This window comes from Ascaphus truei, chromosome 17, assembly GCF_040206685.1.
Source record: "Ascaphus truei isolate aAscTru1 chromosome 17, aAscTru1.hap1, whole genome shotgun sequence".
Taxonomy (NCBI): Eukaryota; Metazoa; Chordata; class Amphibia; order Anura; family Ascaphidae; genus Ascaphus; species Ascaphus truei.
In genome coordinates this window covers 13,640,999-13,658,292 of record NC_134499.1, presented here as the reverse complement: position 1 = coordinate 13,658,292, position 17,294 = coordinate 13,640,999, and the positions used below count along the sequence as shown (strand labels likewise).

Below are 17,294 nucleotides of genomic sequence, written 5' to 3'. Positions count from 1 at the left end.
ACACATGCAGCATTAGAGGCTCTCGGTGTTTGGGATGAGAGTACAATGTCCCACACACATGCAGCATTAGAGGCTCTCGGTGTTTGGGACGAGAGTACAATGTCCCACACACGCAGCATTAGAGTCTCTCAGTGTTTGGGACGGGAGTACAATGTCCCACACACACGCAGCATTAGAGTCTCTCGGTGTTTGGGACGGGAGTACAATGTCCCACACACACGCAGCATTAGAGGCTCTCGGTGTTTGGGACGGGAGTACAATGTCCCACACACATGCAGCATTAGAGGCTCTCGGTGTTTGGGATGAGAGTACAATGTCCCACACACATGCAGCATTAGAGGCTCTCGGTGTTTGGGACGAGAGTACAATGTCCCACACACGCAGCATTAGAGTCTCTCAGTGTTTGGGACGGGAGTACAATGTCCCACACACACGCAGCATTAGAGTCTCTCTGTGTTTGGGACGGGAGTACAATGTCCCACACACACGCAGCATTAGAGGCTCTCGGTGTTTGGGACGGGAGTACAATGTCCCACACACACGCAGCATTAGAGGCACTCAGTGTTTGGGACGGGAGTACAATGTCCCACACACAGCATTAGAGGCTCTCTGTGTTTGGGACGGGAGTACAATGTCCCACACACGCAGCATTAGAGGCTCTCTGTGTTTGGGACGGGAGTACAATGTCCCACACACGCAGCATTAGAGGCTCTCAGTGTTTGGGACGGGAGTACAATGTCCCACACACACAGCATTAGAGGCTCTCAGTGTTTGGGGCGGGAGTACAATGTCCCACACACGCAGCATTAGAGTCTCTCGGTGTTTGGGACGGGAGTACAATGTCCCACACACACGCAGCATTAGAGTCTCTCGGTGTTTGGGACGGGAGTACAATGTCCCACACACACGCAGCATTAGAGGCTCTCGGTGTTTGGGACGGGAGTACAATGTCCCACACACACGCAGCATTAGAGGCACTCAGTGTTTGGGACGGGAGTACAATGTCCCACACACAGCATTAGAGGCTCTCTGTGTTTGGGACGGGAGTACAATGTCCCACACACGCAGCATTAGAGGCTCTCAGTGTTTGGGGCGGGAGTACAATGTCCCACACACGCAGCATTAGAGGCTCTCAGTGTTTGGGGCGTGAGTACAATGTCCCGCACACATGCAGCATTAGAGGCTCTCAGTGTTTGGGACGGGAGTACAATGTCCCACACACGCAGCATTAGAGGCTCTCAGTGTTTGGGACGGGAGTACAATGTCCCACACACGCAGCATTAGAGGCTCTCAGTGTTTGGGGCGTGAGTACAATGTCCCGCACACATGCAGCATTAGAGGCTCTCAGTGTTTGGGACGGGAGTACAATGTCCCACACACGCAGCATTAGAGGCTCTCAGTGTTTGGGACGGGAGTACAATGCCCCACACACACGCAGCATTAGAGGCTCTCTGTGTTTGGGACGGGAGTACAATGCCCCACACACACGCAGCATTAGAGGCTCTCGGTGTCTGGGACGGGAGTACAATGCCCCACACACACGCAGCATTAGAGGCTCTCTGTGTTTGGGACGGGAGTACAATGTCCCACACACACGCAGCATTAGAGGCTCTCGGTGTTTGGGACGGGAGTACAATGTCCCACACACGCAGCATTAGAGGCTCTCGGTGTTTGGGGCGGGAGTACAATGTCCCACACACACGCAGCATTAGAGGCTCTCTGTGTTTGGGACGGGAGTACAATGTCCCACACACACGCAGCATTAGAGACTCTCAGTGTTTGGGACGGGAGTACAATGTCCCGCACACACACAGCATTAGAGGCTCTCGGTGTTTGGGACGGGAGTACAATGTCCCACACACACGCAGCATTAGAGGCTCTCGGTGTTTGGGACGAGAGTACAATGTCCCACACACGCAGCATTAGAGGCTCTCGGTGTTTGGGACGGGAGTACAATGTCCCACACACGCAGCATTAGAGGCTCTCTGTGTTTGGGACGGGAGTACAATGTCCCGCACACACACAGCATTAGAGACTCTCTGTGTTTGGGACGGGAGTACAATGTCCCACACACACGCAGCATTAGAGGGTCTCGGTGTTTGGGACGGGAGTACAATGTCCCACACACACGCAGCATTAGAGGCTCTCTGTGTTTGGGACGGGAGTACAATGTCCCACACACGCAGCATTAGAGACTCTCTGTGTTTGGGACGGGAGTACAATGTCCCACACACGCAGCATTAGAGGCTCTCAGTGTTTGGGACGGGAGTACAATGTCCCACACGCACAGCATTAGCGGCTCTCGATCGCACATTCAGGACCTCAGAGGCAATGAAACGATTATGGATGGAGTTGTTGTTTTAGTAGGGACTTCGCTTTAAGAAATTAAAAACTGTAATTATTCTGGATCCAGGGTCATGTCTGGGGTATGAATGAACCCAGCTAGCTTCAACTCAGCCCTCTTTCCACAGCACAACAAGTCCTGTATATTTTCTTCACTTTATTTAGGAAGGCAGCAATAAAAACAGGCACTTGTGGATAAGATGTTTGTGCTGGAAATTTGTATCTCTGTGGGTGGTTTGTAGTAAGGGCAGGTGAAAATAATTGGCCTTGCCATAGGGGTGTAACATGAATGTACTCACTCTGCCAATGTCAGGAAGCAAAAGACAGTGGGTACTGCATGTGACACAGGGATAGGGGTCAGGCCATACTAACTGTCAGCAGGGACAGGGGGGAATGGGAAAGCCCATTAACTTGGTGGACTGGAGATGTTGCCAGGGCAACCAGGGGTGTGACAGACTGGAAGGAAAAAGGCAACATAATGTATCCATTCCATCTGCACTGGGAGTGAAACTGCAAAGGAAAGTAACATCCAAATACAGCTAGCAGACAGAACTGCCAAGGAAGGGGGGGGGGCGGGGTGATGCAGAGAAGGCAGAAATGGGTATTTCTGCTCCATGACAGTAATTATTCATTTATAAATCTCATTACTTTTTGTTTCTTAGCGTTCCCCGAGCAACGCCGGCTACTTTCAGCTATTGATTTATAAGACAACAGATTGTGATGCTGTATTATATTATTTCCAGGGCACCACCGTCATCACCAACCTGTCCTCCGTGCTGAAGGACGAGACCGTCTGGGAGAAGCCTCATCAGTTTTACCCGGAGCATTTCCTGGATGAGGACGGGAAGTTTGTGAAACGGGAGGCGTTTATACCGTTCTCTGCAGGTAAAAATAAAAGGGAGAGAAGGTAGTAAAACCAAGGACAGGTGTAATCGGGTAAGGGCTGCAATCTGAATTACACTTCTTAAATATAAGTCGAATAAATAATATTTGCATGGATTAAAAAAATCAGAGACATGTCCAGTCATGCAACTTTGTCCAAACACCCCAAAAGTACATCTCAGCCCTAATCTCTCGCTATGCACCATCCCGACTCTTGCGTTCTGCTCAAGAATATCTTCTCTCTACTCCCTTTGTATCTAAAGCCCTCTCCCGGCTTAAACCTTTCTCACTGACTGCCCCACACCTCTGGAATGCCCTTCCCCTTAAGAGCCGACTAGCACTTTCTCTATCTACCTTTTAGACCCACCTTAAAACACACCTGCTTAAGGAAGTATATGAGTAGCTCCGTGGCTGATACTATACACCTCATACATAGACCTTGGCCCCTTGCAGATGCACTTACCAGAACACCGTCCTGCCTTCTCTGCACATTCTTCCAATACCCCACTTAGATTGTAAGCTCTTCGGGGCAGGGACTCCTTTCCCTAATGTTACTTCTTATGTCTGAAGCACTTCTTCCCACTATGTGTTATATTATTATGTCCCGTGTGTTACTGCTGTGAAGCGCTATGTACATAGATGGTGCTATATAAATAAAGATATACATACATACATACATACATACATGTAGCCAGGGTTACTGTCCCGCGGCTGAAGAAAGCAGCTGGTGCAACCGTGTCCTCACCCCCAACACCCCCCAAGGATTGGCATAGCAGGAAGTATGGGCCCTTCACAGGTTTCCTTTGTTTTTTCCTTCCCTGGAGACGACGCATTTTGCTTTTTTTGCACAGCTCCAGGAACAGTCTGGACACAGCTGTATAAATAGAGATGTTTACTCCTGTTTGTAACTGAGTACAGAACCCTCTCGTGTCATCCGCAGGTCGGCGGGTATGTCTGGGAGAACAATTAGCCAGGATGGAGCTTTTCCTGCTCTTCACGTCTCTCGTGCAACGCTTTACGTTTGAGATCCCCAACGACCAACCTCGTCCAAGGGAAGACCCCGTGTTCATGTTCTCACACAGTCCACATCGCTTTGAAATGTGTGCTAAAGAGAGATAGAGACCCGTGCAAGAGAGACCCCATCTTACGCCGGCCCCGGGGATTTGTGTAGGCTGTGGTGTTTTGTAGGGAAGAAGGTACCGGTTCTCCAAGCACAGAAACATTTATTTATATCTCAGCCACAATAAATAATTTAGCTGTAGCCTACTGCCAGTAAACACATCCTAGCCCCATTCCTAATAATTTCACTATATGGAGTATATTATTAATTCCTTAAAGAAAAGATGCCAGAAGTGAGTTCACCCACAAAATTAGCCCTGGTTCTGGGTATAATTATATTAAGCTCTTGTTCAGGGTCTCAATTCACAATTCAAAAACATGTCTCTGATATAAACAATTCTGAATGAAGAAGAGACGTGTGAGGTTCGGAAAGCTATGTACATGTGAAGAAGAGACCTGTGAGGTTCGGAAATCTCTGTACATGTGAAGAAGAGACCTGTGAGGTTTCGGAAAGCTCTGTACATGTGAAGAAGAGACCTGTGAGGTTCGGAAATCTCTGTACATGTGAAGAAGAGACCTGTGAGGTTCGGAAAGCTCTGTACATTATTTTGGAATAATAAAACAGTACAACCGCTTTTAATATACCTCAATTTCCTTTATTGAGAAAACAAGAAGCACCGGTGATACGTAAAGAAGCAGTAACAGCTCTCATTTCTAACCAGTGTAAGCAGCGGCAACTTCATTAATAAAAAAAATATCCAAACCTAAACTCAACCCCGATTCATGGGACAGCCGCCCAGCAGTGGTGGTAGGGGCTAATACAGGAAGGGAATTAACACCTGCTTGGGATAGACACAAGGCTAAGCCCTAAATACGAGAGATACCCGAGGATCAGAAGGGGTCTGAGGTTACACAGCAGGTAGGAAAATGGGCGGCCACGTGGGCATTATCTGCCGTCAGATGTAATACTTCTATAAATAATATATTCATACAGTATTTGGGGGGTGGGGGGGTGCAGGGGTGGGCTGGTCAGACTGAATAATTGGTCCGGTTGCAGGGAGGAGAGGAGCAGCGTCTGTGTGCCGCTCAACACAGAGTTTGGCCATTAGGTGGCGATGCAGAGCTCACATAGCAGCTCAGGTTGGCTTTCCTCTGCAGGTAATGGTAAGTGGGGGGGAGCCGAGACACCGGGGGGCTGCCGAGAGGGAATGGGGGGGTGCTGAGACACCGGGGGGGGAAGAGCAGCCAGGATACCGTGGGGAGAGCCAAAGGGGAGCGTTGGTGGGTAGTGGAGTGGGGGGGGTGCGGAATCAAAACACTGGGTGGCCGCCACCAGGGGGAGAGCCGGGATACTGGAGGGCTGCCAACGAGGTGGGAGGAGGAGCCGAGACACTGGTGGGCTGTTGACTGGTGGGACAGCCAGGAGAGCTTGGCAACTCTGGGGGCCCGCCAAGAAGCATGAGAGATAAGCAGTGAAGCTGCTCATCCCTCCCCCTCTGTGATAGGCTGAGCAGCCGGTCACATCCCTCCCTGTTGCAGGGTAAATGCAACTACACACGCAGGTTCTTTGGATAAGGCTTATTTATTTAGCCTTAAATTATACAGCACACAAAACAAAAATAGTTTTTCATCAGCAAACAAAAGAAAAATGGCTTTTTCTTCAGCAGACAAAACAAAACAGTTTCTCTTTAGTAGACAGTGTAAAAATAAGGCAGCTACCCTTTTCTATGCAGGAGACAGACAGTTCATAATTCATGTATTTTGCTAACAGACCTTGTATCAGTAATCTCTTCAGTAGCTTACGCCTCTCTCCTCAACAGCCAGCCCCATGTGTCTACAGCCTGGGGTTTTAACACATCTTGATTAGGCAGCTGGGATCCAACTAATTGTCCTAAGGCTCCCAGCTGAAGTTAATCTAGTCAGTGCTGCACTGCAGACTAGACATAGGTTTTCCAGGCATATAGCTGGTGGCTTTTATTTACCCTGTCACACTCCCCCTCTGTGATAGGCTGAGCAGCCGGTCACATCCCTCCCCCTCTGTGATAGGCTGAGCAGCCAGGGGGTTACTGTATGACTGTATGTACAGTTGTGTGTAAAAGAAAGTACAGCCTCTTTGAATTCTATGGTTTTACATATCAGGACATAATAACAATCATCTGTTCCTTAGCAGGTCTTAAAATTAGATAAATACAACCTCAGATGAACAACAACACATGACATATTACACCGTGTCATGATTTATTTAACAAAAATAAAGCCAAAATGGAGAAGCTATGTGTGAAAACTACGTACACCCTTACTGCTTCCATAGGAATTAAGATGCTAAGTAGCAGACAGGTGCTGCTAATCAAATGCCCTTGATTAATTGATCATCAGCAAGTGTGACCACCTCTATAAAAGCCGAAGTTTTAGCAGTTTGCTGGTCTGGAGCATTCAGGTGTGTGTTAACATAATGCCAAGGAGGAAAGACATCAGCAATGATCTTAGAGAAGCAATTGTTGCTGCCCATCAATCTGGGAAGGGTTATAAGGCCATTTCCAAACAATTTAAAGTCCATCATTCTACAGTGAGAAAGATTATTCAAAAACATTCGAGACAGTTGCCAATCTTCCCAGGAGTGGACGTCCCAGCAAATTCATCCCACGGTCAGACCGTGCAAAGCTCAGAGAAATTGCAAAAAAAAAACAAGAGTTACATCTCAGACTCTACAGGCCTCAGTTAGCATGTTAAATGTTAAAGTTCATGACAGTACAATTAGAAAAAGACTGAACAAGTATGGTTTGTTTGGAAGGGTTGCCAGGAGAAAGCCTCTTCTCTCTAAAAAGAACATGGCAGAACGGCTTAGGTTTAAAAAGTTGCATCTGAACATACCACAAGACTTCTGGAACAATGTCCTTTGGACAGACGAGACCAAAGGGGAGATGTTTGGCCATAATGCATAGAGCCATATTTGGTGAAAACCAAACACAGCATATCAGCACAAACACCTCATACCAACTGTCAAGCACGGTGGTGGAGGGGTGATGATTTGAGCGTGTTTTGCAGCCACAGGACCTGGGAACTTTGCAGTCATTGAGTCGGCCATGAACAACTCTGTATACCAAAGTATTCTAGAGTCAAATGTGAGGCTATCTGTCCGACAGCTAAAGCTTGACCGAAATTGGGTCATGCAACAGGACAATGATCCCAAGCATGCCAGCAAATCTACAACAGAATGGCTAAAAAGAAAAGAATCAAGGTGTTGCAATGGCCCAGTCAAAGTCCAGACCTCAACCCGATTGAAATGCTGTGGCAGGACCTTAAGAGAACTGTGCATAAACAAATGCCCGCAAACCTCAATGAACTGAAGCAACGTTGTAAAGATGAGTGGGCCAAAATTCCTCCACAACGATGTGAGAGACTGATAAATTCATACAGAAAACGATTACTTCAAGTTATTGCTGCTAAAGGTGGTTCTACAAGCTATTGAATCATAAGGTATACTTAGTTTTTCTTTTTTTGTAACAATTTCTTTTTATTGGTCATGTTCACATATTATCGTACATACATTTTTGTCATGAGCCCATGACCTTTACCATAGTTTAGATACATCATGACCAACATCTTTTTTCTCGTTTTCCTAGTGTGAAAGAAGAGGTGAAAGAGAAAGAAAAGAGCAAGGAAAAGATGTGGGGGGGGGGGAGGGGGGGGGAGTGGAGGGCCGGGGGGGGGGGGGGAAGGGGGGAAGCAGACTAACAAAGGGGAATAGGGGGGTGGGAGTGTGGGGCCCCGAGGCCTTTCTAGGATCCTCGCCTTAGATTCATTACAGGTTTATCTAGTTCAGGGTTTCCCCTGCTTATCAATCTTGGGGTTTATCTCTCTATCCATGGGTTCCAGGTATTTTGGTGTTGAGGCATTCTCTTTTGGAGCATAGCAGTCAGCTTCTCCATAGACATCACCTCCTCTATTCTCCTGATCACTGAGGTTCTCGATGGGGCCCTGATTTGTTTCCAGGCTGCTGCTATAGAACACCTAGCTGCCGTTAGTATAGCCATGATGAGCCTGGACATTGGGGAGGGGACATCTTCTATTGGTTTGTTCAGCACCAGAGTCAGTGGGTCGAGGGGAAGGGAAAGTCCTGTTACTCCGAAAATAAGCGTCTGGATCATGGTCCAGAACCTTTGTATCTCCGGGCATGACCACCAAATGTGGGCCATGTCCCCCTTTTCACCACATCCCCGCCAGCAAAGGTCTAGCGTGCCGGGGTAGATTTGGCTCAGTCTAACTGGAGTCAGGTACCATTGATACATAATTTTGTAGATGTTTTCTTTTGTTACTGTACAAATTGAGGTTTTTGTTGCTTGCTCCCAGATCTCAGCCCAATCTTCCCTGTCTATCTGTAGGTGGAGGTCCTCTGACCATTTTTGCATATATCTGTGGTCTGGGTCTTGGGATGTAATCTCCAGATCTTTGTAGATCTCAGATATCAGTCCCCTTTGATATGTGGTCTTAATGCAGAGAGATTCAAATCTGGTGAGTGGAGGGAATTTGGCGGTTGGGGCCAGTGTCAGTAGAAAGTGGCGAACCTGGAGGTATTTAAATAGGTGGAGGTCTTCTATCTGATATTTACCTTTTAGCTCTTGATAGGTCAGTATTCCCTCTTTCTGCAGCAGATCAGCAACCAGCTTTATATTGTGACCCTGAAATTGGTCAAATTGTCTTGGGGAACACCCTGGAGGGAAGTTGGGGTTCCCGAAGAGTGGTGTGAGCTGGGAGGGGGATGCTAGCAGACCGTACTTCCCTTTGCTTTTAAGCCATACATTCCACGTGCATCTCATTGCTCCTAGTTCATACCTCTGTGAACCCACCCCGCTATTGCTCGGGGACCACATTGCCACCTGAAAGGGGTTGTGACGCGCATAGTAGGTCTCTATTTCAAGCCAAGAAGCCAAGGCCGGGTCGCAACTCCAAACTACAGCCTGCTTCAGTTGCGTCGCTTGGTAATATTTAACTATATCAGGGACTCCTAGACCTCCTCTCTCTTTTGATGAGAGCATCACTGTTCTGGGGGTTCTAGGTTTTTTGTCGTTCCAGATAAATTGGGAAAACTGGGATTGGACGTTTTTTAACACTGCTTGTGGGATAGGGATTGGGAGTGTTTGAAAGTAATAGAGTAGTCTTGGAAGGATATTCATTTTTAGTGAGACTATCCTCCCAAACCACGATATTTGGTACTTTTTCCATGCTGCTAGATCTTTTTTGATTTGATCGAATAGGGGGGGGTAGTTATATTGATAAAGTGTATTATAGGAGTTAGATATTTTAACTCCCAGGTATTTTATGCAGGTATTACTCCATTTATACTTGTAGTTGGCTTGAATTAGTTTCCACGTTTGCTCAGAGAGGGACAAATTTAGGGCCTCTGACTTGTCCATGTTTACTTTGTAGTCAGAGACTGCTCCGAATTGTGTTAGGGCTCTTTGGAGGTTGGGAAGGGAGACATGGGGGTCCACGAGTGTCAAAATCACGTCATCCGCAAACAGGGAGATTTTATGCTCCCTATCTGCTATTTGGATTCCTTTTATACTTTTTTCATCCCTAATTGTGGCTGCGAGGGGCTCAATGGTTAGGGCGAATAAGAGAGGTGATAGCGGACAGCCTTGTCTAGTCCCATTCCTGATTTGTATTGGGTTTGTGAGGCCCCCTGGAAGTTTTATATGGGCCGTGGGATTTTGGTAGAGGGCTCTCACTCCCTCTAGGTAGGGTCCACAGAAGCCGAACCTCTGCATAGTTTGGTCTAGAAAGGACCACTTGATTCGGTCGAATGCCTTTTCGGCATCCAGACTCAGAATCATTGCTTTGGAACCTGTGAGATGCACGTGATCAATTATATCCACAATTTTGCGGGTATTGTCGGAGTCCTGTCTTCCCGACACAAAACCTACTTGATCAACATGTATAAGTCTAGGGAGAATTGGGTTTAACCTGTTTGCTAGAATCTTGCTGTAGATCTTGAGGTCTGTATTTAGTAGGGAGATGGGCCTATAATTCCCGCAAAGGAGCGGGTCCCTTCCCTCCTTGTGAATTATGGCTAGGTTAGCGGCTGTTATTGTTGCGGGGATTGGTTGACCCTGGAGAAACGAATTAAACATTTTGAGTAGGTGGGGTGAGAGGATGGACCTGAACACTTTGTAATAGGAGTTCGAAAAGCCATCCGGGCCCGGGGCTTTGGATAATTTCAAAGAGCTTATGGCTTGTTTTAATTCTTCCTGTGTTATCTTTTTATTGAGTGTCTTTATTTCCTCATTGGACAGTTTTGGTAGGGAACATTTCTCCAGATATTGGGTGATTGTGTCAAGACTGACCTGGTCTTGCCCCGGGGGATGCAGGTTATATAGATCAGAATAGAAATCCGCAAATTCCTGCGCTATCTCTCTTTCGACGTACGTAACCTGTCCCTTTTTGGTCTTGATACGGGTTATTTGGGACTTAACTTTGGTGCCCCTCAGTTTAGCTGCCAGTAGTCTATCTGCCTTATTGCCCTTGTCAAAATATTTTTGTTTAGTCCACCTGAGTGCCTTTTCAACATCCTCCAATTGGGACTGTTTAAGGGCTGACCTAGCTAGGTTTAGTTGTTTAAATATTTTTTTTGACATTGTGGCTTTGTGTTGTTGTTCAAGGTGAGCAATTTTATCTATTAGTTCTTTTTGGAGTTTGTTTTTTATTTTATTTTTGTATGAGGCTAAGGAAATTAGATCTCCTCTAATTGTAGCTTTATGGGCCTCCCAGAGCATGGCTGGGGTGGAGACAGTCCCCGTATTCTGCTGGAAGTATAGTGAGATTTTCTGTCGGATAGCTATCTCCGTGTCTGGGTAGTTTAGCATGGAGTCATTTATCTTCCATTTGTATTGCGTATTTTTAACAAAGGGTAGGGATAAGGTGAGATCTATGGGTGCGTGGTCGGACCAAGTGATTGAGCCTATACTTGATTGGGCCGAGGCCTGGAAAACATTTTTTGTACCTAGAAAATAATCGATCCTCGAGTAAGACTGATGAGGGGAGGAGAAAAAGGTATAGTCCCTCTGACTCTGGTGCTGGGCCCTCCAGATATCCACTAAAGCGAATTCCTCCATAATGTCCCTAAATTTCTTGGCTTTTTTTTGGGACTGTAAAATATATGTGGCTTGGGGGGGGTGGTGTGGTGGTGGTAGTAGGGTTTGACTTATCTTGAGTATGGGAGGCTACCATATTAAAGTCTCCGCCTATAATCAGAGATCCGAGAGATTGTTGTTCCAGTGACTCAAGAAGTTTTCTTAGGAAGGGAATTTGATTTTCATTAGGGGCATAGATATTGACCAATGTGATTGGTGTGCCTGCTAGTGTCCCTTGAACTATTAAAAATCGGCCGTCTGGGTCTGATTGGGTCTTGGAGAGCGCAAAGGGGGTCCCTGCTCTGATAAGAATAGCTACTCCTCGTTTTTTACTTGGGGACGAGGCGAAATATGCCTGTGGAAATACATTTTTGAATGTGTTGGGGGGAGTTGGGGAGTTAAAGTGGGTCTCTTGAATCAGAATTATATCCCCTTTGGAGTTTTTCAAATCCCTTAGAACTAGCTTTCTTTTCTTCGGGGAGTTAAGGCCTTTGGCGTTGATTGATATCAGTTTAATGGAGGACATTATTTTTGTTTGTTTTCTTTCGGGGCTTTAGGCTCCGAAACTCTTGGAATTCCCACGTCAAGAGTTTTGTCTTGGGTCTTAATTCCCCTAGCCAGGGTAGGCTTGAGCGAGGTGTTTCAGTAGTCCTCAAAGGAGGGAGAGAGAAGAGTGACACACTGGGTCGCCTGGGCCTGTCTATAAATGGGGGGGATACTTCAGTGGGCCTCGGGTGTGGGGGGGGGGCTTGGACACAGCAGGATAGGCACTGGAGGGGGGGAGGGGGAGGGACAAAAGGCCTGACGGGACAGAGTCGCCAGGAAGAGATAGAGTGAAAAGAGGTCCGCGAGGGGTCCTCTGTATTTGCTACCGGTATTATTGTCCGGCATTTGGGCTTAAGGCCCGTTTGGAGAATTCCGTTAACCCCTTAACTGGGGAGCGAACAAGCCGAGGGTGCAGACTCAGCTAACTATATATATGATACCCTATCCTTTTTGCACTTAGTAGGGCAGGGTCATTAAGGGCAACCACATATTAATAGTGCTTAACCGGGGATTTTTAGCTGGAGAGCGTGTGGGGGGGGGGGGGGGAAGGGGAGGGATTAATTTGGGGGTGAGAGATAGAGGGGGTGGGAAGGGGGGGGGGCAGGGGGGTGGGGAGGGGGGGGGAAGGAGGGTTGGGGGGAGGGGAGGAAGGGGAAGTGGGAGGGGAGGGGGGGAGGGGGGGGAAGGGGGGGGAACGGGGACCGCGTTGCTCTGTTTTTTACACATTTGGGACGGTCATTTTCATTGAACAGTGCTGGTATTTATATGTAATGGTACATTTACACAGTTAATCTTCTAAAGCATATGCCTTAGCCTGGTCTGTGTCCAACAGACTTGCTTGGCAAATATTGTGTATATCCACACCTGAAAGTATATTGTTACAGTTGTCATTCACTTCAGGCCGGGAATATTTCGAGCGCCTCAGGAGTACACAGTTTGGCTTGAGCAATCTTGGGGGAAGGGGGGGTAGGTTGTGAGGAAGTAGACATATTTATCCCACAGTTCAGCTATATGCATAGGGTGGTACATTTATGTAGTTAACATTCACGAACGGGTGGGAGGGGGGGGGGAGGGGGAAAAGGGGGGGGCATGTTGCTCTGCTTTTTACATTTGGTATAGTTGCCTTGAGCAACCTTGGGGGGAGGGAGGGGGTGGGGGGGAGGGACAGGGGGGGTGGGGGGGGGAGGGAGGGGGAGAGGTGAACATGTATTTTATTTTTTACATTTGAGGCAGACATATTTATCCAACAGTTCAACTATATGCATAGGGTGGTACATTTACGTAGTTAACATTCAAGGCTGTGTGCTTTAGCACAGTCTGTATCCAACAGGCGTGTTTGGCAAGTATTATGAATAGGGGTGGGGAGGGGGGGGGGAGAGAGGGGGAGGAGAAGGGGAGGGGTGGGAGGGAAAGGGGGGCATGTTGCTTTGCTTTTTACATTTGGCATAGTTGCCTTGAGCATCCTTAGGGGGGAGGGGGGGGGGGGGGTGGAGGGAGGGGGGGGAAAGGGGAGAGGTGAACATGTTATTCTATTTTTTACATTGGAACTGACATTCAATTCAGGGTAACATTGTTTCTGATGACTCAGAAATATACAGTTTGTTTTGAGCGACCTTGAGAGGGGGGGGGGGGAAGGAGAGGGTGGGTAGATGTTGGCTAATGTGTCCCTTGTCCGAGTATTATAGAGGCCAGAATCAGGCCTTACTCTGGTGAGTTAGCTCAACCCTGGAGGGGACGTGCATGTCTGTTTGCCTCTTTGAGTACGGGTACCCGCCGGGGAAGGGAATGGTCCGGCCACGGGAGGGAGGGAGGGGGGGGGGATGTGGCGCTCTCTCGGCGGCTGAAGTCGTGCCCTGTTTTTCCCCTTTGTCACTCAGTAATGACAACCGGGACCGTTCTCATGGGGGGGGGGGGGGGGTCGGGGGGGTGGAGGTTTCTCCGCGGGCTTTGAGGGAGCAGTACTTACTGTTCGGAGTCTTCCGCCATGATATAGTGGAGCCCGCCACCTCCCTCCTCCCACCCCCCAGGCCCCGACCCCCGGAACCATGCCGGTCCCATAACTGTGGAGATCCAAGCCGGACGGGCCGCCTCCACTCGAGGGGGAAACTGGGAAACGGTTAACTGGCAACTTAAACATCTTTGTGGTTGTTTAGCCACGAACTTTTATGGATGCCTCTCCGTCTTGGGGCACCTGATCTCAAGCTTCTGAGTTCCCTCGCTGTTAGGCTGTGCCCTCGGCGGTGGGGAATTAGTCCCGCGTTGTTTGCGCTGGGAAACATCGCGGTAGTGTAGATAGCGCTGGATCGGGATCGTCTTCTCCTCCGGTCCTCTCAGCGTTTGGGCGTCTTGGTGCGTGTTGAGGCGCCTCTTCTTCTCGGCTCGACGTTGCTGTCCTCCTCTTCGTTCTGGGCTGGGGCCTGATGTTGATCCTGCATCCACTCCGCGGGCGGTGACAGTCCCAGCGCCCGCGCGAACGGGCCCATGTCTTCAGGAAATCTAATCGTAAGGTACTTGCCCTTGTCATTTCTGGCTGTAAGCTTAAAGGGAAACCCCCAACGATACCTGATCTCGTTATCACGCAACAGGGTCGTTAGGGGCTTCATCTCTTTTCTCCGCAGCACAGTTTTGCTGGAAAGGTCACTGAAGACTTGAAGCTTTTCGTTGAGGAAGGACAGTGTTTCTTTTCCTCTGCATGCTTGAAGTATATTCTCTTTAGCAGAATAGCTATGCAGCCTTACTATCACGTCTCGCCTTCTTCCAGGGTCCTCAGATCTGGGCCCTAAGGCCCTATGGGCTCGGTCTATTTCCAAGTCCTCATCTTTTATTGTGTCACACACAGATTTAAACAGGTCCAGAAGGTATGGACGAAGGAGGCCAGGGAGAACTGTCTCGGGGATGTTACGTATACGGAGGTTTTGCCTCCTGTCCCTGTTCTCCTGGTCCTCCAATCCGTCCCTGAGCATGGCGACTTCCTCTCGGAGCTTGAAGATCTCATTCTCCGTTGCTGTCTGGCGTGTGTGGGTCTCCTCCATCTCTCCCTCCAGCGTGGCGGTTTTGTCCGCCAGGCCATTAATCTGCTGCGTGAGATCATGGACCGCGGCTTTTATCTCCATTTGTAGGGAAGCATGCATTTTGGTGTGTTGGGCCGCCATCAGCTGCTCCATGAAGTCCCTGGTTAAAGGCTGCTCCTGCGTGGAGGTTTCTCTAGCTTTAGCAGTCTTGCCCTGTAATGGTTGTTCACCGCGTGCGCCGCCGCCATCTTGTGCAGCAGGCTGTTGTTCGGGGCTTTTCTGCTGCGGGGAGAAGTATTTCGTTACTGCTTGCGATGCCGGTTTCTTTTGCTGCCTGGACATCTTAGCGTTGCCTCCCCCACCAGAGGATATTCTTTTTATGGGAAAATTTTAAGTGAAAGGGTGTTTATTTTTAAGTTTATTCGGATGAGTCTGCGGAGCTCCCAGGCTGCTACTCCATACCAGCTGACGTCAGCGGAAGTCTCTATATACTTAGTTTTTCACACATGGCTTCTCCATCTTGGCTTTATTTTTGTTAAATAAATCATGACACGGTGTAATATGTCATGTGTTGTTGTTCATCTGAGGTTGTATTTACCTAATTTTAGGACCTGCTAAGGATCAGATGATTGTTATTATGTCCTGCTATGTAAAACCATAGAATTCAAAGAGGGTGTACTTTCTTTTTCAAACCACAACTGTATATGATGTGTGTATCTGGCTCATTATGTGTGCATGGTGTGTGCATGCATGTGCGTATAGTACATGTATCTGGTGTCTGTCTGTGTATGGTCTGTGGGCAGCCTGATTCTGGGGCCAGGTGGTTGGGTTCGCCCCCCCCCCCCCGTGGGGGTGCAGTGTGAGGCTGTGTATTCGGGGGCTGAAGGAGCAGCTCAGTGAGTAAAGACACTTACTCATTACAATGACACAGAGTTTGAACCTGATTAAATTCCCGGTGTCAGCTCCTTGGGCAATTCACTTTATCTCCCTGTGCCTCAGGCACCAAGCAATATATTGTAAGCTCTACGGGGCAGGGAACGTGCGCCTGTGACAAACTGTGTACAGTGCTACACAAGCAAAAACTATTATTATTCAGCGAAGCAATGAAGGCGGCAAAGAGGTTAACAATAACTTTCAATACCAATGGCATCGCCACTTTAAGACTATTAGCTTCATGTGAGAGAACAGGCAGCAGGAATTATTTTGTGCAGCCAATGCAAATGTGAGCAGAGGCCCAGCATGGGGCCAGAGCTAACATAAGGGATGCACACTGCCCTTGTCCCCTCTGCACCTTGCTAGCAGGCACGGGACCAAATGGGGTGGGGACTGTAGATGGGGTATTTAGCCGGGGTCCCTGCTCCTGGGGCATAGTGCATAATGATTTCTGAAATGTATTTGGAGTTACATCTGTGTTATTCTGTAATTAGGGTTTAAAGTTCCTTATGGGGATTGGGGAGATATGCACGGTGTTGGGACAATAACATTTAGATGGGATTAAAGGTCTGGAATGGACAAATAATGGCAGAGATTTAAAGTGAGTGCGATAGAAAGCAGCGTGTGTCTGATTACAGAAACGTTAGAGTTAAGAATAGTTGGCTGGTGTTGGGGAGGAGTGGACGTGTACATCAACAAACTAGGGCAGTTCCAAGACTAGAGATCCCTGAGAGAGGGAGAGACGGAGAGTGGTGGAGGTGAGCAGTGAGCAGTTAGGAGAGTCAGAGAGTGGTGTGGGGGACAGGTGAGGGGTTAGGAGAGACAGAGAGGTGAGTGGTTAGGAGAGAGAGGGGTGTGGGGGAGAGGTGAGAGGTTAGGAGAGACAGAGAGAGGTGTGGGGGAGAGGTGAGCGGTTAGGAGAGACAGACAGTATGGTGTTGCAGTCAGAGCCCTGGTCTGTGCTCCCTGTGTCCTTATCTAAGGCCTCCCTACTGGGCATCATCTTCACCGTCTGTCTTCTGCTGCTGGACTTCATGAAGCGCAGGAAGACATGGAGACGGTTCCCACCAGGACCTCCCTCGGTGCCCTTTGTGGGGAACATGCTACAGGTTGACCTCCAAAACCTCCATGTCTCCTTTAAACATGTAAGTCTGATTAACCCAGATTAACCCAAACAAGATCTTATCTTGCATTAAACGGGCAATGGATGGGAAGTAAACATAATTATGCCACTTTACAAAGCATTAGTAAGACCACACCTTGAATATGGAGTATAATTTTGGGCACCACTCAATAAAAAAAGACATTATGGAACTAGAGTGCAGAGAAGAGCCACCAAATTAATAAAGGGGACGGACAATCTAATTTATGAGAGGCTAGCTAAATTAGA

At 48.2% G+C, this 17,294-nt stretch overlaps 2 protein-coding genes across 4 annotated transcripts in view; both read left to right on the top strand.

The window, feature by feature from the left end:
• LOC142467969 (cytochrome P450 2D15-like) overlaps positions 1 to 4,912 on the top strand; it is a 58,094-nt gene extending 53,182 nt beyond the window's left edge. Inside the window, exons 8-10 of one of the 2 annotated variants that reach the window (XR_012788544.1) lie at positions 3,087 to 3,228; positions 4,166 to 4,707; positions 4,748 to 4,912. Coding sequence is in view for 1 of the 2 variants with exons in the window: in XM_075574009.1 (XP_075430124.1) it covers positions 3,087 to 3,228; positions 4,166 to 4,344 (321 nt within the window). In the remaining variant the exon portion in view is untranslated. Of the gene's footprint in view, positions 1 to 3,086; positions 3,229 to 4,165 lie in introns of both variants that reach the window. The other variant, XM_075574009.1, reaches the window with a different exon arrangement.
• An 11,345-nt stretch (positions 4,913 to 16,257) lies between these two features.
• LOC142467968 (cytochrome P450 2D15-like) overlaps positions 16,258 to 17,294 on the top strand; it is a 30,697-nt gene continuing 29,660 nt past the window's right edge. Inside the window, exon 1 of one of the 2 annotated variants that reach the window (XM_075574007.1) lies at positions 16,258 to 17,049. In XM_075574007.1, coding sequence (XP_075430122.1) covers positions 16,837 to 17,049 — 213 coding nt within the window. In that variant the 5' untranslated portion in view covers positions 16,258 to 16,836. The remainder of the gene's footprint in view (positions 17,050 to 17,294) is intronic. The other variant, XM_075574008.1, reaches the window with a different exon arrangement.